General features: G+C 39.0%; 1 protein-coding gene across 1 annotated transcript in view; it reads right to left on the bottom strand.

The window, feature by feature from the left end:
• Positions 1 to 6726: 6726 nt before the first annotated feature.
• Positions 6727 to 27170, bottom strand: part of NEK5 (NIMA related kinase 5) — a 118069-nt gene continuing 97625 nt past the window's right edge. Inside the window, exons 21-22 of the mRNA XM_069064561.1 lie at positions 10938 to 11088; positions 6727 to 7211 (exon numbers count right to left, since the gene is read on the bottom strand). Coding sequence (XP_068920662.1) covers positions 6962 to 7211; positions 10938 to 11088 — 401 coding nt within the window. The 3' untranslated portion in view covers positions 6727 to 6961. The remainder of the gene's footprint in view (positions 7212 to 10937; positions 11089 to 27170) is intronic.

A 27170-nucleotide genomic window follows, 5' to 3' on the forward strand; every position in this document is an offset into this window, starting at 1 on the left:
AGTGACCACAACTAGTAGCAAATTTGCCTCTCTTACCTCCCTACATGTCCTAAAGGGATTAAAAATATCTATGATAGCTTACTTAAAAGAATTTCAAGATCAGAAAATCAGAGAAATAAAGACATGATATTTTTTTAATTAATTCTTTAATTTATTAATTTGTTTGTTTCCTTTTAATTTACAGGATTCAATTCGACAATTCCTTGAATTTCACATTTTGTCCCCCTCCCTCCCCTCTCCCCCCCATGGCGTCTTATAATCAAGTATAGGATCTGTAGATACTTTCACATTATACAATGGTCAAGTTATAAGGATGGATTGTACCAGCTGGGATGAAAAATGATATAGAGGACATAAAATCAAATAAGAGAACAAAAAAGATCAGGTATTTTGCATCCACCTGGATATAAATTTAGTTCTTTCTCTGGATGCACGTTTTTCTCTTCATCATGCGTCTTTTGGGATTGACTTATATCCCTGCATTGTTGAGAAGAGTCCAGTCTATCAAAGTTGGTCATCACACATATGTTGTGTCCGTAATTATGTACAAATTCCTCCTGGTTCTACTCTTCTCACTCAGCATCAGTTCTTTTAAGCCTCTCCAGGTAAATATGAAGACCGCCTGCTCCCCGTTTCTTATAGCGCAATAATATTCCATAACATGCATATACCACAACTTGTTCAGCCATTCCCCAATTGATGGACACCCCCTTAATTTCCAATTCTTTGCCACAACAAAAAGAGCTGCTATAAACATTTTTGTACATATGGGTCTTTCTCCCATTTCTATGATCTCTTTGGGATATAACCCTAGGAGTGGTATTGCTGGATCAAAGGGTATGAAAGTATTTATAGCCCTTTGGGCATAGTTCCAGATTGCTCTCCAGAAAGGCTGGATCAGTTCACAGCTCCACCAACAGTGCATTAGTGTTCCAGTTTGCCCACATCCTCTCCAGCATTTGTCATTTTCCTGTTTTGTCATCTTAGCCAATCTGACTGGTGAGATGTGGTACCTCAGAGTTGTTTTGATTTGCATTTCTCTAATCAATAGTGAATTAGAGCATTTCTTCATGTGCTTATAGATAGCTTTAATTTCTTTCTCTGAAAATTGCCTGTTCATATCCTTTGACCATTTATCAATTGGGGAATGACTTGTATTCTTATAAATTTGACTCAGTTCTCTGTATATTTTAGAGATGAGTCCTTTGTCAGAGACATATGTTGTAAAGATTCTTTCCCAATTTCCCACCTCCCTCTTAATCTTGGTTACATTGGCTTTATTTGTACAGAAACTTTTCAGTTTCATGTAGTCAAAATTATCCATTTTACATTTTATAATGTTCTCTAATTCCTGTTTCGTCATAAAGTCATTCCCTCTCCACAAGTCTGATAGGTAAACTATTCCTTGTTTTAGCAGACTGCTTACAGTATCAACCTTTATACCTAGATCATGAACCCATTTAGACTTGATTTTGGTATATGGTGTTAGATAATGGTCTATGTCCAGTTTCTGCCATACTGTATTCCAGTTTTCCCAGCAGTTTTTGTCAAATAGTGAGTTCTTATCCCAAAAACCAGGGTCTGGGGGTTTATCAAACAATACATTACTGTAGTCGTTGACTTCTGAATCTCGTGTGCCTAATCTATTCCTTTGATCCACTCCTCTATTCCTAAGCCAGTACCAAGTAGTTTTGATGACTGCTGCTTTATAGTACAGATTGAAATCTGGTAAAGCTAGTCCACCTTCCCTAGCATTTTTTTTTCATTAATTCCCTTGATATTCTGGACCGTTTGTTCTTCCAGATGAATTTTGTTACTATTTTTTCTAACTCTGTAAAGTAGTTTTTTGGTAAATTAATTGGTATGGCACTAAATATATAATTTAATTTAGGTAAAATTGTCATTTTTATTATATTAGCTCGACCCAGCCATGAGCAATTGACATTTTTCCAATTAGTTAGATCTGACTTTATTTGTGTGAAAAGTGTTTTGTAGTTATGATCATACAGGTCCTGGGTTTGTTTTGGCAGGTAGATTCCCAAGACATGATATTTTTTATGAAGGATTTGTGGTGGTTCAGATGTATCTAAATCTTCATGATCCCATATGGGGCTTTCTTGGCAAAGATACTGGAGTGGTTTGCCATTTCCTTTTCCAGTGGATTAAGGTAAACAGAGGTTAAGTGATTAGCCAAGGGTTTCAGAATTAATGCGTCTCTGCAGCAAGATTTGAACTCAAGTCTTCCTTACTCCACAGCAAGCACTCTATCCACCCAGCTACCCAGCTGCCTCCTATTTATAAAGGATAGGGCAAAATAAATTTGCCTATTAATAATTTTTAAAGTCTAATACAAGATCTACCATTTTAGTCTGGCATATATGTAAAGGATATAATAAGATAGGGGCGGCCAGGTAGCACAGCAAGTAAGAGCACTGGCTTCAATGTTGAGAAGACCTGGAGATCGAATCCCAGGCTCAGACACTTAGCACCCACCCAGAAACACCTGGCCGTGTAACCTTGAGCAAGTTACTTAACCCCAATTGCTTAGGGGTGGCCAGGTGGCTCAGCGAGTAAGAGCACCGGCTCCAGTGTTGGGACGACCTGGAGATCGAATCCTGGGCTCAGACACTCAGCACCACACCCAGAAATAACTGGCCGTGTAACCTTGAGCAAGTTACTTAACCCCGATTGCTTAAAAAAAAAAAAGGATATAATAAGATAAAAGTTACAGTGTGGCTACTTACGCTTTTCAGATTGTATACATTTAATTATGTAAGGATACCCTAGGACAGACATCTTTTTAAAAAAACCTAAATAAATAGACCCCTTGTTCCTGTTTCAAGTGAGTCTGTGGGTGCATCAAAAAAAATTACTTTTATTTTAAGCTTTGATATTTGTCCTCCCTACTAAATCAAATTCAGTCTTTTGATCTAGTTGATTTTCTCATGAAGATGATATATAGAAATGGAGAGACAGAAGGAAGACACTGGAAAAATCACACTCATATTGAGTTTACCATTCATAAATATTTAATCTTTCTCTTCTAATATTTGAGAGTGTGAAAGGTGCTGTTATAGAAGGAAGGGGGAGAGCAGGAGGAGTGTCAGCAAAATTATTAGGCTGTAGTAAAGTCAGTATCACCTCACATAATAGCTGAGACCTTAGAGGGTCTCCAATCCAACCAACCCTCTCATTTTACAGATGAAGAACCGAGGGCCCAGGAAGCTAAGTATCTTGTTTAGAGTCACACAAGTAGTTTATTAAAGAGGTAGAATTTCTTTTTGTTTTTTAGTTTACAATAATTTTTTTTTAATTAACAAAAATGTATTTTTTCTCCATCCCAGCTCCCACATAATGCCCCCCATCTCCACTGGAGAAAAAAAAATTTCCCATTTTTTTTTCTTCTACTTCTCTTGTTTTATGTTTAAAAACTTTTTTGAGTACTTTCAGAATTTTTTTTGGCTTGTGCCCAATTCACATTTTTCTTAGCGGTTTTGCATTTAGCTATCTTGACTCTTAGAAAAATACATACGGTCAAGCAAAACAAGCCCACATTGGCTGTATCCAAAAATGTCTGTCTCATTCTGAGCCCCAAGTCCATTGCCTCTGTCAGGGTGTGTGTAGTGGGTTTTTCTACAACCTTTTTGTTTTTTAACAACTACTAGTGTAGTTTTCTCTACAACTGGCTCCTTTTTCCTCTCAGAGCACAATTGTATTTCATTATGTTCATATGTCAAAATCTGCTTAGCCATTCCCCATTTAATGGGCACCTAATGGTTTCCAGGTCAGAGGCAGAATTGGAATCCCAGTTGTCTGACTCCACAGCCAGGGGTCTGTGCATTCTATCACCTGTTACTCCCCCTCTGACTTTTCCATCTACAGACAATGCATCAGCGGCATTGTACTGCCATGATATTTATTAAAGCAAGAGACTGTGCTAGACAGGACAAGAAACAAGTCCTGTTTTAAAGAAGTGAAGTTGGGAAAGGGAAGAATCCAACACACACACAAATAAGCATTAAGGGACATTACCAAGGTGGGGGTGGGGGATGGAAGTCAGGGAAGGACATTGCTGGAAGTCCAGAGCTGGAAGGTGCAGGATCTGGGCCCAAATTCAGCCTTTGCCTCTTACAATCTATGTGACCTTGAGCAAGTTAAGTCACCTCTGGGCCTCATACCAGATGTTCTCTGAGGTCCCTTTCAGCCCTATATTTATGATCCTGTGACTCCCATGGGAGACAACAGAGTTAGAGGAATGAATGGTTAGACCAGTTTAGCTGAAATGTCAAATTTATGAAGGGGAGCAGTTTAAACAAGGGCAGAAAAGTAGGTAGGAGCCAAACTGTGGAGGCTCTTAAATTCCAGGTTGAAGAAACTCTATTTTATGTCCTAGGCAATGGGGAACAACTCGGGGTTTTTTGCCTTTATCTTGTGAAGATTAATTTTTTTTTTAATTTTGTCTTATGTAAATAAGCAAGAAGCCAACCTTCCCTTCAACTCTCTCCACACCCTGCCCAACTCAAGCAGCTTCACAGAGCTGGGGGGGAAATCCCTGACCGGCCCAGCTTCTGATATTTAGGATATGCTATAAGATATGCCTCAGGATTAGTAAAATATGAAGATGCCTATCACTACCCTACTCCACCTCACCCTGCAACCAGCTACTGGGAAATTTCCTGACCACTGTTCTTCCGGCAGTGATGGTTCATAGGCAACTGATTTTTTTAACCACATGACTCAGGAATATTAAATAAAATTGCAAAGGCTGTCATGAACAACAGAGTGGACCAACGCGGTTCCCCAGTCACCTCCAAATCTCGTGCTTAGCCTCCCATTTTTTTGGGGGGGAGCCCTCCTTGCCACTGTAACATTAGGAATTAAGGAAGGAGTTGAAGGTTAAGGCTCTCTTTGGGGGTCAGTGACTATAAATACTGGAAAGGAGGGGAAATGTGGTGAATTGGGTCTCCTGGCCTTCTTTTAGGAAACTTCTCTGGCTCTCTACCCAGTCTGGGCTCAGCTCTCAATTCTAGGTTGGCTTCTTTAGAAGTAAACCTCCAAAACTTAAACCAAAAAATCCTTGTGAAACTCATTTCATCCTGACCTCTTGGGCTCTGCAGCAATAATTCCAGTTTTTGTGGTTCACTCCGGTTTTCCTGCTGTTTCTCCTGATTTCCATGGATAAGAATTCAGGTCTGGGCATCTACTCAGCTGTCTGGAACTCCCAGCCCAGTTACTGCAGCTTTTCCTTCCCTTGTGATGGACTGTCAGCCAGAATGTCTCCCTAGGCTTAGGATTCCACAGTTCCAATCCCAACCAAGAGCTGTGGTTAAGTGCCTGGCAGTCAACCATTCCCAGCTTCACTAGACAGCAGCCAAACTTGCCAACACTCCTGAATGGTGAGAAAGAAAGTCCAACCTGAATTTCAAGGCCAAATAGGGAGACAGCAATGGCATCCACTCTGGTACACACATGTATGACCCTGTCCCTGGAGTCTTCATGTAAAACCTCCTATCCCAGCATGAGCATGTTCTCCCCAAGGTGCAGAAAAATGACAAGTCAGAGATGAACAGGGCTCGTGATGAGGGTGGAGAGAAGAGCCCTTCTCCAGCACTCTTGTCAGTCACCTTTTGTTCCTCCCCAAACTACAATCACTGCAGAGCCTGCAATAAATTACAATTGCAGGGTAGATGGGGGATATGGGTGGGAGCACCTTAGCAATAATAATAACTAACATATAGTGCTTTAAGGTTTACAAAGTATATGTAATCTCATTTGATCCTCACAACAACCCTGCGAAATAGGTACTGTTATTATCCCCTTTTTACATGAGACCAAGGGCAAGAGAGAAAAATAATTTGCCCAGGATCACACAGCTAGAATAAAGTGTCTTAGGCAGGATCTGAATTCAGGTCTTCTATCCACTGTATCACATCGCTGCCACATGTATTTATGAAAGATGACAAATACAGATGTTTGAGTTATCTAGTTTAAATCAGACCATCTATGGTTGGCCTGGAGGTTATAGGGCAATTGAGAAGAACACAACTGATGTGTAGAAAGATGAAGCTATGGGGGAAAAAGGCAACATTACAAAAACTAGCTGGTCCTGTTTGTAGTCATGAGATAGCTGGTAAAAGTGTACTGCTCTTGGAGTTTCAAAAAGCACTCTTCCAGAAACTTCTTTCATGAACATATTTCAGGTCACTATTCAGAACCCCAATTAATTTTTTTAAAGGAATGCTTATTGAGATCCTTAGTTTTTCTATAACATACATTTCCCTTCCCAGAAGTCATCTCCTATAACAAAGAATAAAGAGGGGGGGAGGGGGAGGAAGGTGAGTAAAACTAGTCAAGACATAAAAAAAAAAAGTCTGATATTCTATTCACTGTTCCACATCCTTAGCCCCAAACCTCTCCAAAAAGGTAGGTTCAATGATTTCTCATCACTTTATTATAATTTCACATCCTCCAGTACTGTTTTGTGGTGGTTGTTATTTCCAGTCATATTGTTATAGTCATTGTGTATAGTGTTTTCTTTGTTTGCATCAGTTCATATGTCTTACTATACTTCTCTATATTCATCATACTCATCATACTCATCATTTCTCTGTAATATCCAAATTGGAGCCTGATGGGTTAATGTCAAAAATTTATAAAGTGCTTATACTTGAGATCTCATTGAGTTAAGGAGTTCCTGATGCTTAACTCTTCCAACCAAGACAAATCAGAGGATCTTCTTTGCTCCTTATAGTCTTAGAGAGCTGGCAAGATTGAATAACGCCCTGGATCTCATTGCCATTTAGTGCCATCTGAACGCAGTTCTTCTGGCTCAAAGCCCAGCCCTCTATCCACTACCCCACACTCTAATGAAGCAAAAATAACGTCTGTGACGTACATTTCAAATCATATCTCTGAGATGAGATGCTAGAACATTATTTCAGAAATGATACTGTGACCACACTTATATAGTTGGGTTAATTGTTCCTTCCTGCCCTTTGTCTACAACACAGCTCTTGGCATTAGACAGAATGCAGGAATCCTCCAAATGCTGATTTGGTGTTCCTGATGTCTGGTCTCTCACACGCTCTCCCTCTGACTTTTCTTCATCCTTAGGGTGTTCTGACATCTCTTCTTCCTCTCTGGAAATTGCAAGCTTTTCTAGAGATTCCAATACCTCATTTCTCAGCTCATCTTCAGATTCTTCAAAATTTCTGAAGTGTTCAAAAGGAAAAGTTAATTTTATCATGTTAAAGCACCAAGGAATAAGTATTCACTGGAGTCAGCTCCCAGGCAAGCACTTTCTGTGTACGTTTGTATAAACTCTTTCCAGACTCTAAGGTATTAACAAACAATAACTTAATAACCTGGAAATAGCTTAATAACCAGAGTCTAATGTTGGGAGAGTGAAAGATTGAGGAAAAGGAAGGGAGGCTTTCTTCAGCTAGGTTAATGATTAACAATCTTTGTGGAGATGAGAAACCTGTGTAAGGCTTTGTCTATCTGACTTCATGAATATCTGCTAGTAGGTTTTAAGTTTCTTGAGGGTAGGGAATACATCTGATTTATCTGTGCATCCCTCTCCCCACCCACCTCCAAACCTAACACAGTACCTTAGTAAGTATATTCAATAAATGCTTTAATAAATAAATTCAATAAATGAATGAACAAAATTCTCTTAAAAGTACAAGTTGGCATTTATTTGGCCCTTTAAGGGGAAGGGGGAAGAGCTTTTATTAAGTGTCTATTACATAACAGACTGTGCTAAGGGCTTTATAATATTAACTCATTTGATCCTTTAAGGTTGGAAAAATGTTTTACATATATAAGCATTTCTAGAGCTCTTTAAGACTTGCAAAGATCTTTACATATTTCATCATATTGGATCCTTACAGCAACACTTAGTTGGTGCTGTTGTTATCCCCATTTCATGGATGACGAAACTGAGGCTGAGTGAGTGGAGTTTGACCATGTGGAGGAAGTGATTTGCCCTGGGGCTGCTCAGTGTCTGAGGCTAGATTCAAACTCAGGCCTTCTTGTCTCCCAGTCCAGCATTCTATGCACTGAACCACCTAACTGGCTCAGAAAATACCAGTTATGTCCTTTGGGCCTTATAACAACTGTGGAAGGGTAGTGTTATTATCTCTATTTTATAGTCAAGGAAACCAAGCCTGATATATGTTAAGAAACTTGCCCGAGTCAGCTAGAAAGTGTCTGACACAGTCAGGATTCAAACCCAGATCTTTCAGACTCCAAGTGAAGTGTTCTATCCTTCATACCATGGAGATGAATGTGTATAGAATTACATGTGTATGTAAAACTTTATAGGAATTATTTACTCATAATAGACTACTATGGGGTTGTATGGTTGTGCATATGGCTTAATGTACTGCTGAGGGATTTAGAACACCATATGATAGGAGGAATTGAGAGAAATTACACTGACCATCTTGCAACTCAATTCTGGAGCTAGCTCACTCAGTTCCTTTTCTATTCAGTTATCTGTCTAGTCCAATTTCTGTCTTGTGAGGAAACTTCATTCAGTTATGGGAATTGTGAGAAAACCTTATTGTATTGTTTGAACCTAGCCCTGTGTGTCTGGGAAGCTGCACCACCTCTCCCTGCTGCTTAGAGACCCTTCACTAAAGCCCTAGGTGATCCAGATCCAAAGACTGATGCAAGGAATATTCTCACAATTGTACATCTCAAGCAACCCATGGGTGTTATCTGAAAACTGATCCCAAACTGATCAGTCGGGCATTGTTCTCTGAATACAGATACCTGGGAGGAATGGGACACCTCTTTTTCTGATTTCAGGGAATTGTTCCTGTTTGTTCTAAATTGGAAAATTCCTAATCTTTCCTCCTATTAGAAATCTGATTACCTAAATGTGTTATCCTTCTTCTTTGATTAATTGGTCTTATTTGATTGTTTTTAATATATATAAGTGTCCCATCCCCACCTCCCCCCACCGTCTTGGGATTCAGTATCTAAGCTAAGGGGGTTTACTGGTCCCAATTTATTGGTCAATTCATATGCATTGCTTAATAAATCTATATGCTCAGAGGCTCTAACCTTTGTTTGCTTAGTCATTTCATCTTTTACCCACCACACTGCACTAAGATTTTTGAGATACCTTGTATACATACAATATCTATTTAAAAATTTTTCCTTTGAGAATTTCATAACACTGCTTTATAGAACTGAAACATTCTGAATGTCCCAAATCCAGTCTGGGAATCACTTAGCTGGGCTGAAAGGATAATTTACTAAATGACACACTGATGACTTGAATTTTTTTTCAATTTTTCATTTTTTTTTCAATTTCCAACCATACCCAAGCTCTATCCAGGGTAATAATAGGATAATAATAACAGTAGCTAATATATTACATTATGTTATACTTAATATATGCAAAGTATATGCAATATATGCAAATATATGCAAACCTATATATCTGATCCTCACAGCAGCTTCTTGGTGTAGGTATTATTATCCCCACTTTACACATCAGAAAACTAAGGGTCATTGATTTACCAAGGATCAGAAGGCTACTAAGTGCCTTAGGAAGACTTGAACTCTGGTCTTCCTGACTCTGAGTCCAATTCTCTATCCACTTCCCCTGGCTTGGAGAACAAGGCTCCTTTTTCTCTCTTCCATTTCATAAAGTATACAGCAGAGCTATCAAGGAAAGAAACTTTTCTTTTCACTCTCCTTGGTATTTCCTCACTTAAACTGATTAATATTCAATCTGGGCTGAGAAGCTCTCTGACCTTGAGTAGGAAACCTCTCAATGCTGCCATTCTTCTATGGACATCAATAGATGTCTCTCAGTCTCTCCCTATGCCTCTTTCTCCAAGGTTTGTAAAATCTTTCAATAATTGAACCATATCAGATAAGTTTGTCATTTAATATTTTAAATTTAAAATTTACAAGTAACTTTATAATAGTATCCAATATATATTAGAGAACTACAACAAATGTTAATGCTCTCACTGAAACGTATATAACCATTACACAGAACTACCTTATATCTTCTCAGACATGCCCGTGAAAACTCTATCTAGTAATCCTATGTATAAGAAAAGACTTGGAGACTTTTATTCAGTGAAATAAAATGTCAGACATATCTTGTCCTATTAAAAAACAAAATCAAAAATCATATGGGTCTCTCTGCTTTATAACTCTTAGCTTTATACAACTGACACACATGGGGTGGGGGGGAGAGGGAGGAACAGCATTAAAGCATGGCTTAGCCTTCAACTAGCTGTGTGACCTTGGACGAGTCTTTTAGCTTCTTCCAGTGGAAGGGATCCTAGGTCTGGAATCAGAAGAAGCCTGGGTTCTTATATCAACTTGAACAATTACTAGTTGCATGATCACAAACAAATACTTAATTTCTCTGAGTCTCAGTTTCCCCATCTGATAGATAGGAAATAATGCCTGTGGTACCTCTCACAGGGTTCTTCCAAAGCTCAAATGAGAAACCATGTGCAAAAATCCTACTCAGATTTTGGCTTTTGTTATTGTCCATCAGAGACACGAGCTCTAGTCCTGCATCAGTCAGTAACTAGTTGCATAATCTTGGATGAGTCACTTAACTTTTTGGGGTCTGTTTTCTTATCCATAAAATGAAGAATTGGATTAGATAAGCTCCAGGATCCCCTCTAAATATTGAAAAAAATGTTTGAATTCCAATTCATAAAATGTAAATTTTGGAAGTTCTCATTCCTCATCAATGAATCAGTATTTTAAATCTAGTCAACAGGCAGTGAAATTCTTTGGAACAAAGTATAGACTAATCTGGGTATCAATGTTTAAAACTGCTCAACAGATTAGTTTTTTAAAGGGGTAAAATATTGGTTCAATTACAGGGATTCTTTTCCATCCCAGTGACAGTGGTTTACCTTTCTACCAGTCTCTCAATTTCAGTCACTTACGTGTCATCATCATCATCATCATCATCATCATCATCATCATCATCATCATCAGATTTAGGCTCCAGCTGTTCTTCATCCACATCAGTAGCAGAGGTTGGTTCCACCTTCCCCTCCTTTTCATCACTGGGAAGCCAATACTTCAATGTTTCCACTAATTAAACATAAAGATCAATTTGTACCTTATTAAAACAAGGAACCTCTACAATTCTCTAAGATTTTCTGTTTTTCCTATAACATTGCTGGTGATAGTACTAATTAATGACTATGAAGAGCCATCCTCTCTCCCACTCAGATCCCAGCCACACCATTTTTTCTGTGATTATTTAGTAAATTTTTAAAAAGCATTCCTTTCTAACTAGCAAGGTGGGAAAGGAAATAATGGGAATTTAAAAGCATCCAACATCCAATTTTCTCTAATTTGTAAGAAGTGTCTTGGCTACCAGCATTTACCTAGATTAAAGCACTTCCATAAGAGGTAGAATGTTTACCACAGAACCCCCATTTATCAATTCATAACTGAAATATTAGCTTTTATGACAGCATTTTTAGAGTCAGCATATTGTAGTAGAAAAAACAGTGGGGTGAAAGGCTTAATTGTAAAGAACTAATGAGATATTGTACATAACGCACTTTAAACACCTTTAATGCACCATGGAAATGTTGGCTGGTGTGGATTTGTGTTAATATAAATATTATTACTTTATGAATCGATCACTGTCAAAACTCTATTTGACATGATGTTTATTTGGTTCCTGTGGTAGGTAGCAAATATTACAGTTTGTTCAACCTTCCAAAGCAACATTATTAGGAATAACCTTAACCCTGGATTATCCGCACATAGATCCTCCCCTGCAAAGGTTAATTGTGCTGGACGTTGATTTACCAACGTTTGGTGGCTTTGCCACCAAACAAAAGTCCAAGTCCAAGGGAGAGCCTTTATCATTAGTTAACATGTGCTCAGAGAATGAAGAATACTTTTAAATGTACAGATTAAAGCCAACCATAACTTGGAATGTGAATATGGTATAGAAAAACTTTTCCAGGGGTAAATGTAAATTATTGCTTAACTATCTGCCCTACTTGTCTCAATCAGCACTGTTATTCCAGAACTGACAGCACTTCATTCAAATACATTTTATGCAGAAAGGCAGTTATTCTGTTGCTGGGAGACAGGGGGAGAAGTAGAGCATCTATGACTAACCCTTTCCAGTCTCCTCCCTCTATCCCCTGTGATTTGCATAGAATCCAAGAGGCATGATAGGGGTTTGAGAGAAAAATCCTCACTTACTCAACTTCACTCAACTCTTTCGATGTTTTGTTTAATGGACTCCTATGGGAATGATTTGCCAAGACCAGATTATGATAGAAATTAAAAGGAATTTTCTGACCATAACTAAGGTATGAATTAGACTGAAGGAGTCCAAACGAGTGAGCGCAGAACTCGCAGTTCAAAGGGATACGTAATGGCTTTGCTAGCGAGGCAGCTTGCTAGCTGGCATTCTGAGTAATAAAAATAGGTACATTAGAGCTCTCCGCTGTGTCCCTGCCAGGATTCCACCTTGCGTTTGATTCCTAGCGGGGCCAACAGCTGCTCGGTAAAAGAAATGTGTGGCTTTTTAAGAACGATACTGGAGAGCAGCTCGATGGCGGCTCCCAGTGGGAAAAGCGGTTTATCAGATGACCTGCCAAAATTTAGGTGGGGGATGGGTAAAGTGATATCTGCAATTAAAAATTGAGTGTCAGAAAGGTAGAAAGCTTTTCTTGCCATTTATTTCATTCTACTATTTCGTCAGAACTTCGTTGACTTTCAACTGTTGTATCTTATGGTTTGCTAAGGAATGCACAGAAATACACCAACGGTATACTTGGAGTAGCAGTTGAGGAAAGGCTGAAAATTAACTTCCACCTACTCCTAATATTCTGTTACTTTCTAGGGCATTTTTTTCTTTCTTGGCTTTATTTTAAAATGTGAAAATGATGGAGAAATGCCTGAAGTTTTGCCAAACACGTGATAAAATTCCACCCCCCCCCCCAAGCCAGTATGTTTAATCTCAAGTGGATGTTTAATATAATTTCCTGAAGTACATTGAAAGTGAATTGGTAGCAGATGGTCTTCATATTTACCTGGAGAGGCTTAAAAGAACTGATGCTGAGTGAGAAGAGTAGAACCAGGAGAAATTTGTACATAATTACAGACACCACATATGTGTGATGACCAACTTTGATAGACTGGACTCTTCTCAGCAACGCAGTGATATAAAGTCAATCCCAAAAGACTCATGATGGAGAGAAATATGTGCATCCAGAGAAAGAACTAGAAAGAACTAAGTTTATATCCAGGTGGAAGCAAAATACCTAATCTTTTTCCTTCTCTTATTAGGTTTTATGTCCTCTTTACCATGTTTCATTCCAGCTGGTACAATCCAATCCTTATAACCTGACTAATGTATAATGTGAAAGTATTTACAGATCCTATACTTGACTATAAGCTGCCATGGGAGGGAGGGGAGGGGAGGGAGGGGGACAAAATGTGAAACTCAAGGAATTGTGGAATTGAATCCTGTAAGCTAAAAGAAAACAAATTAATTAAATAAAAATAAAAATAAAAGAAAGTGAATTGGTTTGTGCATTCCCATCTATGAGCCATTCTTGCTACTTAGTTGCAGTGAGAGCTGACAGACCAAGGGAAAGGAATCAGATGTGTTTTAGTTTTAGGAAAATGAAATTACAGTGGTTCAAGACATAGGCAAGTAAATGAACTACTGATTGACTATAGAAATGCAAAATTCTTTCCTTTTCATTTTAGGATAATTCCTGTTTTAGCTATATACACAACTACTTCATAAAGACTGGCAGAGGAAAGAGATCATCACAAATAAGTGGTTTTAGCATTTTTGTGTCAAGGACTTCTCTAGAAGTTGGACAAAGTCAAATGGACCCCTTCTCAGAATATGGCTTTTAAGTGTATAAAATGAAATACACAAGATAAAACAAAATAATACAAATCTCTTGAAATACAATTGTCAAAATATTTTTTTAAAACAATATCTTGGACCCTTGAAATCTATCTATGGACCCCAGATTAAGAACTCTTTCTGAGAAGGGTTCCTTTAGAAGAATTAAAATGCAGGTGTGAACTAATTATGGAACTACAAAAACAAATCTATTTGTCAAGGTTGATGAGTGTGGCTACCACCAATAAGATTCATGTACAGGGTCTTCATAAGGTCCTTGAGCACTTAAAACTTGTAATAGCAAATGTACAAATAGGATAGAAACACAGATGAAAAGTACACAAAGACAATGAACATTGTTGACCACGTATTCAAAATTTGGCACTGAATGGATAGGTTCTATTTGGTAATAGAATGTCAAAATGTATATATATATATATATATATATATATATATATAATACATATACACACATATATAACATATATGCATAATGCAACATTAAAATGTATTTTCACTTTTCATATAACCATACTGTTCAGTAAGTGTGAAGTTGTGTGTAAAAGAAATGTTTAACTAGTATCTGTAGAAGATTATTAGAATTCCCAACATATATGTATTTTCTACAAGTACTGAGGTGGTTGGTACTTCCCACTGCCCTGCCCCTTCTGTACTCCCCATCAGTCTATTTTCCCTGGTGAATGAGAATAGATTCTCAGAACATTTCAAAAAGGAGTCTCTTTGAGCTGTCAGAGGTATAGCTTCGTAATAGCTAGCATTCATATATCGCTTTAAGGTTTGTAAAGCACTTTACATATGCCAACTCCTTTGATCACAAGAATCCTGTGAGGCAGGTAATATTATTATCCTCATTTTCAGATGAGGAACCTGAAACAGACTAATTGCCTTGACCAAGGTCACATGACTATTAAGTGTTTGAGGAAGGATTTAAATTCAGGTCTTCCTGACTCCAAGTTCAGAGCTCTATCCATTGTACAACCTAGCCATTTGGCAAAGAAGGCTTTCAACTACACTGACATTTGCTAAATTCCTTGGTATTTAAAGTTAACATTTAAAAGGCTTTTGACATAGAGATCTGGGGGAGATTTGAAAGAAGTCATAGAATCACAGTTCATAGGATCATAATTCTAGATATGGAAGAGACCTCAGAGGCCTTCTAGTACAATCCTCTTATTTTATAAATGAGGAAACTAAAAGTCTCAAGGAAGTTAAATGACTGGTAGTTAGCATCAAAGACAGGCTTGTAACCCAGATTCTGTGACTGGTGCTTTTTCTACTGTGCATACTCAAGTACAGTTGTGAGATTTCACTTTATTAGAAATTCATCAATACTGATTTGTTTTGTTTTGCTGAACATTCTGAGCAACGAAAAACTTTGTTGTTGTTCAGTTGTTAATTGCGTCTGACTCTTTGTGACTCCATGAACTATAGCATGTCAGACCCTTCTATCTTTCACTGTCTCTTGAAGTCTGTCCATGTTTTTGTTTCTTGTTTCCATGACACTATCCATCTCATCCTCTGCTATCCCCTTTTCCTTCTGCCTTCAATTTTTCCCACTGTCAGGGATTGTCCAATGAGTTTGATCTCATTATGTGGCCAAAGCTTCAGCTTCAGGCATTGACCTTCCAGTGAATAGCCTGGGTATTAACTAATTTGACTTCCTTGCTGTCCAAGGGACTCTTACAAGTCTTCTCCAGCACCATAATTTGAAAGCATCAATTCTGAGGTGCTCAGCTTTCCTTGCAGTCCAACTCTCATTGCCATACCTTACTTCTAGAAAAGCTATAGCTTTGACTATATCAGCAGAGTGATATCTCTGCTTTTTAGTATGCTGTCCAGATTCGCCATAATCTTCCTTTCAAGGAGCAAGCACCTGCCATCTGTAATGATCTTTGAGCCCGGGAATATAACATCTAACACTGGGTAAGTGTGAAAAATGGGTAAGTCTTAGGCTAATCTCTTCACACAATCCATTTCAGGGCATCCTAAATGGTCTACAACCTCCTTTTGGCCTTACCAGTTATCAGGTCAAGTCAACAAGTATTTATTAACGTACCTACTCTGTGCCAGATACTGGGCTAAACACTGGGGACTCAAAAAAAGAAAGTAAAACAGAGCAAAAAAAAACCCACTTCTTGCCCTTAACAAGCTCTGGAAAGAAAGACAACATGCAAACAACCATATACAAACAATATTATTTAGATTCATCCCAGAGGGAAGGCATTAAGTTTAAGGAGAACTAGGAGGGACTCTCTGCTACTTTTGACAGAAGGTGAGACTTTAGCTGAAACTTAGAGGAAGTTTGGAGGTAGAAACAAGAAGGGGGAGATTTTAGGAGACATCTAGTAAACTGATCCTGAGATCAGGAGATGGAGTATATTGTGAGGAACAGAAAGGAGGCCAGTGTCACTGGATTTCAGAGGACATGGAGGAGAGTAAGATGGCAAAAGACTGAAAAGTTAGGAATAGGCCAAGTATGAAAGACTTTAAAAGTCAAATAGAAGATTTTATATTTGATCCTGGAGGTAGTAGGGTTTGTGGGAAGATAGTAGCATGTTAGGACGTAGAAGAGCCCAGCTCCCCTCCAGACATCCCAGTGAAACTCCAAAATTGTACTAACAGGAACAATGATAAGAAGAAAAGCAAAGATCATAAACTACAACCTTCTCCATGCAACCCACAAAAGGATTAGAAGAATCCTTTGGACCTACAGAGTAGAGATAAAAGTATTTTAGGTGGAAAACAAAGTGAAAATCAGCCGAGTCCCACAGCAGGTCTCAGAGATAAACCAGTGCCATGAAGAGTGATACCGGGGCCTCAGGAGGCCCCTGCCAAGGCTGACATGCAGGTAGCCTCGGCCTGACCCACGAAGGAAGGCAAGATAAAAGTGGGGCCTAGTTTTAACCACAAAACTCAAGATAACTGGGCCTACCCATCCAATCTAGTAGTATGGAAGCAGAGTTTGACCCCAGCACAAATTCTGCAATCCAAAAACTAAGGCTGGAGATAGGAGTAAACTGAAAAAAAAAATGAAATACACAATGAAGGAAACACTTTGGACTGAGAGAAACCCAAAGGGTAATCCAGCAGAAAAAAGTAAATTCTAAAGTTCAAGTACAGCCCCAGAGAAAAGATTGTCCCTTGGAATGGGTCACGCAAAATCAATATAGATTCTAAACCAAGGCTTCTCCATCATTTTCTGTGGCAGCTATCTTCATGTGTGCTATATTCTCTTGCCTCCTTTTTAATACTGAAATCACTTTCCTGTTATAGCTTCTGGCTAATGCTAACAAATGAACAATGCCTGAACATGCCATATGCTCTGTGGGCAACATTAGGTAGTGACCCACCTCTGGAATAATAAGGCAATTTCTCCATAAAAGGCATCCCTTTTGGGAAGATAACTAATATTAGTAACTTGCAAATGGATTCTATTTTTCAGACAATTTTCCTGCTGTTACTTGTCACACTCAGCTCAAGATAGGGGTCGATGTGGAATCTCATGCAGCTAATCATACATTTTGACCAATCCAAAGAGGTGGGTCAGGGAATCTTCTAATATTAAGTCTTCCAGTGGAGATTGACTCAATATATTCTGGAAGCTGAGCAATGCTTAAACTGTGCTAGTCTGAGATCTTCTATTCATTTCCTCTTCTCCATTCTTCAAAACCTCTACATAGCTTTTGCCATTCTTTTCTACTTTCCTTCAGTCTCAGAGAATGAAATAGTTCTCCTCTCCATTTTTGTACTCTTCTATGCTCTATAGATAGAGTTTTCTGGCCTGAAAGACTCATCATGAGTTCAGATCTGGCCTCAGACACTCACTAGCTGTGTGACCCTAGGCAGGTCACTTAATACTATTTGCCTTGGGTTCCTCATCTGTAAAATGAGCTGGAGAAGGAAATGGCCAACCACCCTAGTATCTCTGCCAAGAAAACCCAAATTGAATCATGAAGAATCAGACATGACTGAAACAACTGAACAACACCAAATTTTGGAACATTCTTTAATCAGTTACATGTCTGTTCATTTCCCTATTGCCTACTATTCTCAGCTCTCCCGTCCTGGCCTTCCATCCCTTCCTGTTACCAGCCTCTTTCTTTCCTGTCCTTCATTTCTAGATATCTAAAGAGTAATGTACCCTCATTGCTGCCACTTCTCTCCACAAACTCATAACATTTTCCCCTGCAATCTGGCTTTCCTGTAAATGAGTTAGTGACAGCTGGGTGTCACTGGCCTCCAGGGATGACATATCGAGTCAAGTAGCAACAAGAGGCTTTCATCCATTAAGAGGTATTAATTTGGGGGTAGGATTCTTGGTATCCCAGTGAGAGATTTGGCCTCCTGCCTTCAGACAGGTCTGTCTGGTGAGAATCAAAGAATACCTGGACTGGATTGTAAATCTAATTAGTACAAATAATAATGAATTCGTACTATTGGAAGTTTTAATCATGTAAAATATGGTAATTGGTTCCATTCCAATGGAAATATGAAGTGTGAATTTGAATAATTTTATTTCAGGTGATTAATTATTCACATTAATCAGGAAATAGCTTACCATCATATTTCCAGCTTAGACAAAAGCCAACAAGGGCCTAGAGCTCAGAGTTCTTAATGTGGGGGGAACTGAACTTGGAAGAGGAAATAATTCATATATTTATTTCAATATAATTAATTTTCCTTGAAATCCTATGCATGTTCTATGATTTTAAAATATTATTCTAAGAAGAAGTCAATATGCTACACTGGCCTTCCAAAAGAGTCCATCACACACACACATACACACATATACACACACACACCCACACGGTTAGGAACCCTGTACCTAGAGATACATAGGCATGCAATTAATTATGACTTCATCTGGGAAAGAAAAGACTTTCTGAAAACCTTGTTTTCTTTCATTCTTATAGCCCTTATAAAGGATTGTAAAAACACACATGGGGAGCAGAGTCAAGATGGCAGAGTAGAAATAGGACTTCCACATGACTCCCACTCCCACCTCCTCCAATTCATGTAAAAAATTACTCTAAACAAACTTTGGAGATACAGAACTCGCAAAATGACACAGAGAAGCTAACCTCCCGCTGAAGACAGTCTGGCAGGCCAGCAGGAAGGGGCCAGCGCAGCACTCTGGGAGCCGAGCCCAGTCCCAAGTGAGCCCCAGGTTTTAGCCTCGGGGCGGCCACAACCAGCCTCCGGCTGAAAGGACTTCAAATCACCAGCAGCTGTGGCAGTTTCCAGAATTATCAATCCATAGATGCCAAGGACAAAGTGAGAGGTGAGTGCAGTGTGGACTTTGGGACCTAGGAGTTCAGGAGTTCAGTCCGGCCTTTGCCCCAAGGTGAGAAGCCGCTGAGGCATGGAGGCCGTGCAGCCATTGCCACAGGGCTGCTTCAGAGCTGCTGGCCTGCAGATTGTAGGGAGACCAAGCAACTAGTCTGAGGGGTAAATCGCTCTTGCTTTAACCTGCTTGGACCTGGATCACTGTCTAGGGTAGGGGTCCTGGTGTGTGTGACCAGTGTGCCAGAGCATTGTGGAGGCTTTAAAGAGGGCAGCCAACTAATAGATCTGGCAGCTGAGAAAACCCCAGCAACTGGTACAAAGCTCCCCCCTCTGGTAGCAGAGTTCTACTGTGGCCAAAAGCTCAAAAGTCAAGTAATTGAGTGGCAACATGAACAAGCAAGGGAAGCAAGGCAAGCACAGTGGTCCAACTCTGGATTCCTTTTTTGGGGACAAAAGGGATTGGGGCATGGAACAGGAGGAAGACAGTGAAGTTAGAACTCCTACACCAAAAGCTTCCAACAAAAGAATAAGCTGCTTACAGGCCATGGAGGAGCTTAAGAAGGATTTTGAAAACCAAATAAGACAAGTGGAGGAAAAATTGGGAAGAGAAATGAGAATGATGCAAGAAAATTATGAAATGACAGTGAACAACCTGACTGAAGAAAAATAACACCTTAAAAATTAGACTAACTCAAATGGTAAAAGAGGCTCAAAAAGCCAATGAGGAGAAGAATGCCTTAAAAAGCCGAATTTGTCACATGGAAAAAGAATCTCAAAAGCTTACTGAAGAAAATCATTCCTTCAGAATGAGATTGGAGCAAATGGAAGCTAGTGGCTTTATGAGAAATCAAGATACTATTAAACAGATCCAAACAAATGAAAAAATAGAAGGCAATGTGAAATATCTCACTGGAAAAACCACTGACCTGGAAAATAGATCCAGGAGAGATAATTTAAAAATTATTGGACTACCTGAAAGCCATGATCAAAAAAAGAACCTAGAAATCATCCTTCAAGAAATTCTCAAGGAAAATTTCCCTGATGTTTTAGGAACAGAGGGCAAAATAGAGGTTGAAAGAGTCCACTGATCACCTCCTGAAAAAGATCCCCAAAAGAAAACTCCCAGGAATATTATAGCCAGGTTCTGGAATTCCCAGATCAAGGAGAGAATATTATCAGCAGCCAGGAAGAAACAATTTGAATGTTGTGGAAACACAGTCAGGATAACACAAGATCTGGCAGCTTCTACACTGAGGGATTGAAAGGCTTGGAATATGATATTCTGGAGGTCAAAGGAGCTGGAATTAAAACCAAGAATCACCTGCCCAGCAAAACTGAGTATCATGTTTCAGGGGAAAATATGGTCATTTAGTGGAATAGAGGACTTTTAAGCATTCTTGATGAAAAAAACCAGAGTTGAGTAGAAAATTTAACATTCAGATACAAGAAGCAAGAGAAGTAAACAGGGAAAAGAAATCATAAGAAACTTACCAAAGTTGAACTACTTACATTCTTACATGGAAAAATGATAATTGTAACTTATGAAACTTTTCTCAGTATTAGAACCAGTTGAAGGGAATAAAAAAATATATATAAATGGACAGGAGGAAGACAGTGAAATTAGAATTCCTGTACCAAAAGCTTCCAACAAAAGAATAAGCTGCTTACAGGCCATAGAGGAGCTTAAGAAGGATTTTGAAAACCAAATATATACATATATATGTTTATATGTGTATATATGTATATGTATGTATATGTATCATATATATGTCTATATAGGAGGGTATATAGGCATATGAATACATATGTTGAGTGTGTGTATATATGTGTACAGGTATACATAGACAGAGGGCACAGGACCAATTGAATAGGAAGGGATGATACTTAAAAGGTGAAATTAAGAGATGAGAGAGGAATATAATGAGAGGAGATGGGGAGAGATGGGGTAAACTATCTCACATAGAAGAGGCAAGGGAAAACTGTTACAGTGGAGGGGAAGAACAGGAAGATAAAAGGGAATGAGTCAACCTTATTCTCATTGAATTGGGCTTAGGGAGGGAATGGCATACACAATAAATAGGGTATCTCACCCTACAGGAGAGTAGGGGGGAAGGGGATGAGATGATGGAAGGTAGGGCAGGCTGGGGGGGAGGGAAGTTGGAAGTACCCACTTCTGAAAAGGGACAGGATCAAAGTAGAGAACAGAACTAGTGGGGGGTGGGATAGGATGGAGGGGAAGTCAGTCTTTCACAATATATCCACTATGGAAATATTTTGCATAGCCACACATGTATGACCTATATTGAATTGCTTATCTTCCCAGTAAGGGAGGGTAATGAGGAAGGTAGGGAAAGAATCTGGAATTCAAAGGTTTAAAATCCAATGTTTAAAATATATTATTATTGTTATTATTATTATTTCACATATAACTGGGAAATAAGATATATAGGCACTGAGGCATAGAGATCCACTGTGCCCTACTAGAAAGTTGAAGGGTGGATGGGGGAAGATGTGGGAAAGAGCAGATTGGGGGAGGGGATATTCAGTGGGATTGTTGTTTTGGGGTGGTGGGTAGAATGGGGAGAAACTTTGTAACTCAAAATCTTATGGAAATGAATGATGTAAACTAAAAAATAATAAAAAAATATATATATATAGTTAAAAATAAAAAAAATAAAACACACACAGAGAATCATCCTAGTAATTGTTTGGTTTTTTCTTAATGCTATAAGCATCACTTTATCAGATAAATAGCTCAAATGAAGTATTGGATTTTCTATTTAGCTTTTGTGGGGTTTGGGGGAAAAAAATCAGCCTGTATAGTTCTCCAAGAAATCTAATAAAGAAAAAGGAAATCTTTACAAAAGGGGTGCTAACCAGCTTGGCCATTCCCAGAGAGATGATGCTCTGGTCTTTTATCTGTATTAAGGGGGTGAAAAGAATTAAGGAGGTGTTCAAGAATACCTCGGGGACCAGGAATCAAATATGTACAGTCATGGCTTGCCCATAATGCTCAGAACTGTATAACTACCCTAAGCAGCTATCAAAGAAAATATTCATATGATTGTACTCTTTCATCAAAATGCCTTAAGAGAAATTGTCCACATGAAGATGCAGGGCTATTGATTAATTCATTTCATGGGCAGCTGCTACAACCATCAGCACCTGGAAGGATGAATCCAGAAGAGATTTTTTTCCCCCTAGACCTTTTCTAAGAACTATAAAATCTGGAAGTCAGTGGTAGATGTTGGAGTAGGGTGTGAAATCATTTACATTATTTCTAGCAAGGTTTTGCTAGGGTTTTGCAGAAAACATGTGCCCATTTATCTCTCCTGAAACAAACCCCCAACACTTGGCTTTGAAGGTCAACACAATAAGGAGGCTTCTGCTCTTTCTCTTCTGATTGCCCTATTTTTTGCCCAACTTCTACTCAGGGCAAAAAACATTAGAACAGATTCTGAGAGTCCTGACCATATTCTGGCAGCTCCAGTTTCAATTTGGAGTTGAAAAGGTACAAAAAATCATAATACCCACTATTTTCTTTAAAAAAAAATCAAATAACCAAATGCCCACACAAATCAGAATATATAAGAACTTTATATTAGAAAGGCAATTGTTCTTGTCCTAGCCTTATGTCTCATTATGTGCAGCAGGGAGTATGGGAATAATATATATGTACCTGTATATTATGTTATGTTATATTATATTACATTACATTATATTGAAATGGGAGGCGGGAGAGAGAGAATATTAAATTTGTCATCAAAAGGCTTGGGTTGAAATCCTAATTTGGGTGCTTACCAGGTATGTGACCTTAGTTAAATCACTTAAGCTCCCTGGGTCTCAGTTTTCTTATCTATTAAATGAGATCTGACACTGTAAGGTACCTTCGAGCTTTATAATTTTCTTTTTTTCTCTTTCACCACTCCCAGAGAATATATGAAGGTATCCTGGAGGCAGGAACTTAAGGAAATCATTCTAACCCCCAGGTGGTGATCAAGAACAACCCTTTAACACAATAGCTGTTTTTCAGTCGTGTCTGACTCTTCATAGCCTCATTAGGGTTTTCTTGGCAAAGGTACTGGAGTGGTTTGCCATTTACTTCTGAGGCAAACAGGGTTATGACTTGCCCAAGGTCACACAGCTAGTAAGTGTCTGAGGCTGCATTTGAACTCAGGTCTTCCTGACTCCAGGCTACATGCTCTATCCACTGAGCCACCTACTAGTAGTATTAGTACACATTTATTACAATATTTCAAGAGAGAGCAAGAGGCTGAAATTTAGACTTGAGACTTCTTTCCCTAGACAATAAGGTTCACAGAGAGTATGTGTACACACTCACACACACACACATGCATATGTGTATCTATCTATATGTACACAGATACACACCACACATGTTTGTGTGTATATTCACCTGTGTGCATATACACATGTTATTGTGATAGTAATGGCAATTAAAGATTCCCCTGTATTGGCTTGGTTTTCAAACTGATTGTGTTAAAACCCAGAGCTTGTTAATCCCACCTGTGGGATGGACTTGTTGATGTGAAAAGAAAGTCCTGAACTGGGAGGAGCTGGTGACGTAGATTTGGAGAGACAAGAGAGAGGCAGAAGAACTTTTTGGAAGCAGCACCCTCATGGAGGCAGAGAGAGAGACTGAGAGGATTGCGGGGGGCCACTTTGAATTGCCCTGGACTTTTGAGACCTGCCCCCGGAGCTGCCAAGGACTAAGGAGACATGGCTGTTTTGCTGGTACTTTGTCTGTCTGTTTTGATGTTGTTTTGCCAGATTTGTCCACTGGTGAAAGACAGTCCTGTTGAAGAAGTCCTGGAACCTGGCTGTTGGCTAAGAGCTCCTGAGACTGTCCTGCAGACAGAGAGTGAATACTGTCCACTGGTGAAGGACAGTGCTGTTGTTGCAGGGGTCTGGGAACCTTGCTGTTGGTTCAGAAGCCCTGAAGAAGGATTTTCTTGTTGTATGTTTACAGAAATCCTGGGAGAGGGTTTTGCTAATGTTTTCAGGGGTTCTAGGACTGTTCTACAGACAGAGGATGAATTAATGAAGAGACTGGCAATGTATCTTGTGGCCTTGCTAAGCCTTGTCTCCCCAGGAACTAAGATTGCTGAGAACTTGCCTGGTGTCAAGATGAAGAAAAGACCCCTATTTGGGAATTAAGTGCTGTGCTTAAACTTGATGTAACTCTGGGGTAGATTCAATTGTGATCCAGGGGTGGGGAACTTTTGACCTTTTTGTGTTCTATGGTTGAACAAATGAATGTACTTTACTTAGATTGGAAACTAATCTCCATTTGAGAAGAGGGGCTTTGAGATGGACTAAATGAATGTATAGCCTAGGGGTGGAGTAGTATTTAGAACAGGGACTTTGTAATTGATTGAATGAATGGAAGGTCCTGGGGTGGGGTAGTACTTGGAGATTATTTAATCACACTTAGTAAATGCTGTATTTTGAATGATGTCATGTTTTGATCTTCTCTGTTCTTGGTTGGTCACTGAATAAAATGGAGAGCACCTATGCTGGTATTTTGAACCTTGGGAAATTGCCTTTGCTTGGCATGACATTACAGTTATACACACATGTATATATGTATTTCTGTGTGCGTGCACACATACATGAGCACGTATCTGTGTATATGTGCATAGACACACACATGCATATATGTATGTATACATAGTTACATATCACACACACACTTAATTGTGAAAACAGAATTTATGGCCTGAACAGCAGAAATAATTGATAGAATACAAAAACATCCATGGCAACAAACCTCACCAAAGAAACAGAAGATGGAGTCACTGATTGGGAATGCACATATAGGGAAGTGAAGGACAATTAAAGAAGAGATAGAAAAAACAATAACATTAAACTAAAGTATGATTCTCCCTACAAGGAAAATATATTGATCTCAAAGACAGGATGAGAAGGGAACTTAAATATCTTAGGTCTCTCAGAAGAACACTATAATGCAAGAAAGAACAGAAGAAAACCTCCAGAACTTCTGAATATAGAACAAAGGGCCAGTTGAAAGAATCTTCAGACTGCCTCCAAACAAAAACAAATGCTACCGTGTTTCCCCGATAATAAGACACTGTCTTATTAATTTTTTGGACAGAAAAACACCAGAGGGCTTATTTTCAGGGGAGGGCTTATTTTAATGAACATTGACAGCAATTTTAATAAACAGGTAAATGTGAACAAAAAACTGTACCTTTATTCAATAAGCAAATCACTGGGGAGGAACAGGATGACACGCTCACTGCTGCAGCTCTGATTGGATGCAGCTTGGAGCGCGGCGTGCGTTTCAGGGGGGTGAGGGGGGGACGGTGCATACAGAGGGTACCGTAATGTAGCATGTAGCGCAGGGGATAACCTTCACTACAGTAGCAATCTCAATAGGGCTTATTTTGGGAGGAGGGCTTATTTTAGAGGATTCTTACACAGTAAGGGAAGGGCTTATTTTCGGGATAGGTCTTATTATCGGGGAAACACGGTATGTTGCAAACTCCAGGACACATGAGAGTGAAATTTAACAATGACACTGCAAAATAACAAATTATATAAATAATACAGGGAAAGCCCTTCGAAAAGAAAGGGAAAAAAATGGAATAACACAATACCTACCAAAAACCACAGTGGGGAACAGTATAACATGTTCTAAAGAGCAAAGGAGCTCAAGGTAAAACTCAAGGTGACCTACCCTGCAAATCTGAACCTACCTATTAACGGAAAAAGATGGATATTCAATTAAAAAGAAATATTCGAAGCATTCCTAAAGAGAAAACCAAACCTGAAGAAAGTATTTACATCTCACCCACCAGACAACAGAAATACAAAGAGTAAACATATATAGGATCCAAGGACAATAGCAACAATACAGCAACCTAGAAACCAGTGAGAGATTTCTTTCTAAATACACACAAGGAGACAAGGGTGGACACAGAAGCAGGGATGCAATAGAAATTATGGTGGAGATACAGGCCTGAAACATTAAATCAGATCTGATCACAAGGTAAAGAAATTTCATTTTAGGTGAATTGATGTATTCCAGCCCAAAGTGTTTTACTCAGAAAGGTCTAGGTAAAGGTGGATTCCTCCCTTTGTCTAGATTGGGTGATATGATAGGGTGATATGAACATAGATAAATCTCTTTGACCAAGACTGAGTGATTAGAGTCATGTCCCCCAGACCCTCATTAGAATAAGCCCACCTCTCATTATAGCATTCATTCTATCATTACTTGTTAATCAACCAGAGTTGATTGCTACTCTCAGGGATACCCACTCTTCCAAGGGCTTATAAGCATTAAGTGGGTTCTATGAGGGGTCTTTGGCATTCGAGAGTTCTACTGATTCCTTTTATTAATCGTTGCTAGCATGATTAATAAAATTATTAGTTACTCATAAACTATGTCTCTTGAACTTTTTATATGCCACAGAGGAGAGTTTTGAACTTAGGTCTCCCTGACTCCAGACCCAGCACTCTAACCACTGAGCAATCCAGCTGCCTCCTTTGACTTATGAGGGTCCATCAATTATTCCTCTCTGTGTTTTTTCTCCCCCCTACCCTCTGTTGCACCCTCCCTTTCTGAAATGGGAACATGTTGATTCATCCCTTTGGACCAGATCTGAGTTTTCCAGTTGGGTCATTTTTGCCCAAGATCATCTCATTATGAACCCTGCACTTCAAAGGCGATCTGAATAACCTACAGGGGCTGATTTCTAAATGAAGAAAAGGAAGGAGAAAAACTTTAGTACTAATTCAGCAATTGGCTATTACTAGAAGAGAGAAATCATAAGTTCTTTCATCTTAAACACTTATTAGCTGTGTGACCTTGGGCAAATCATTTAACCTCTGTTTGTCTTCATTCACTGGAGAAGTAAATGGTCTTAAACCACCTCTTAACCTTGCTAAGAAAACCCGTAGACCATAGGATACACGGGGTCACAAA

This window comes from Petaurus breviceps, unplaced genomic scaffold (genome assembly GCF_028583685.1).
Source record: "Petaurus breviceps papuanus isolate PSGF00001 unplaced genomic scaffold, PetGlider_PUasm1.0 90639, whole genome shotgun sequence".
NCBI lineage: Eukaryota > Metazoa > Chordata > Mammalia > Diprotodontia > Petauridae > Petaurus > Petaurus breviceps.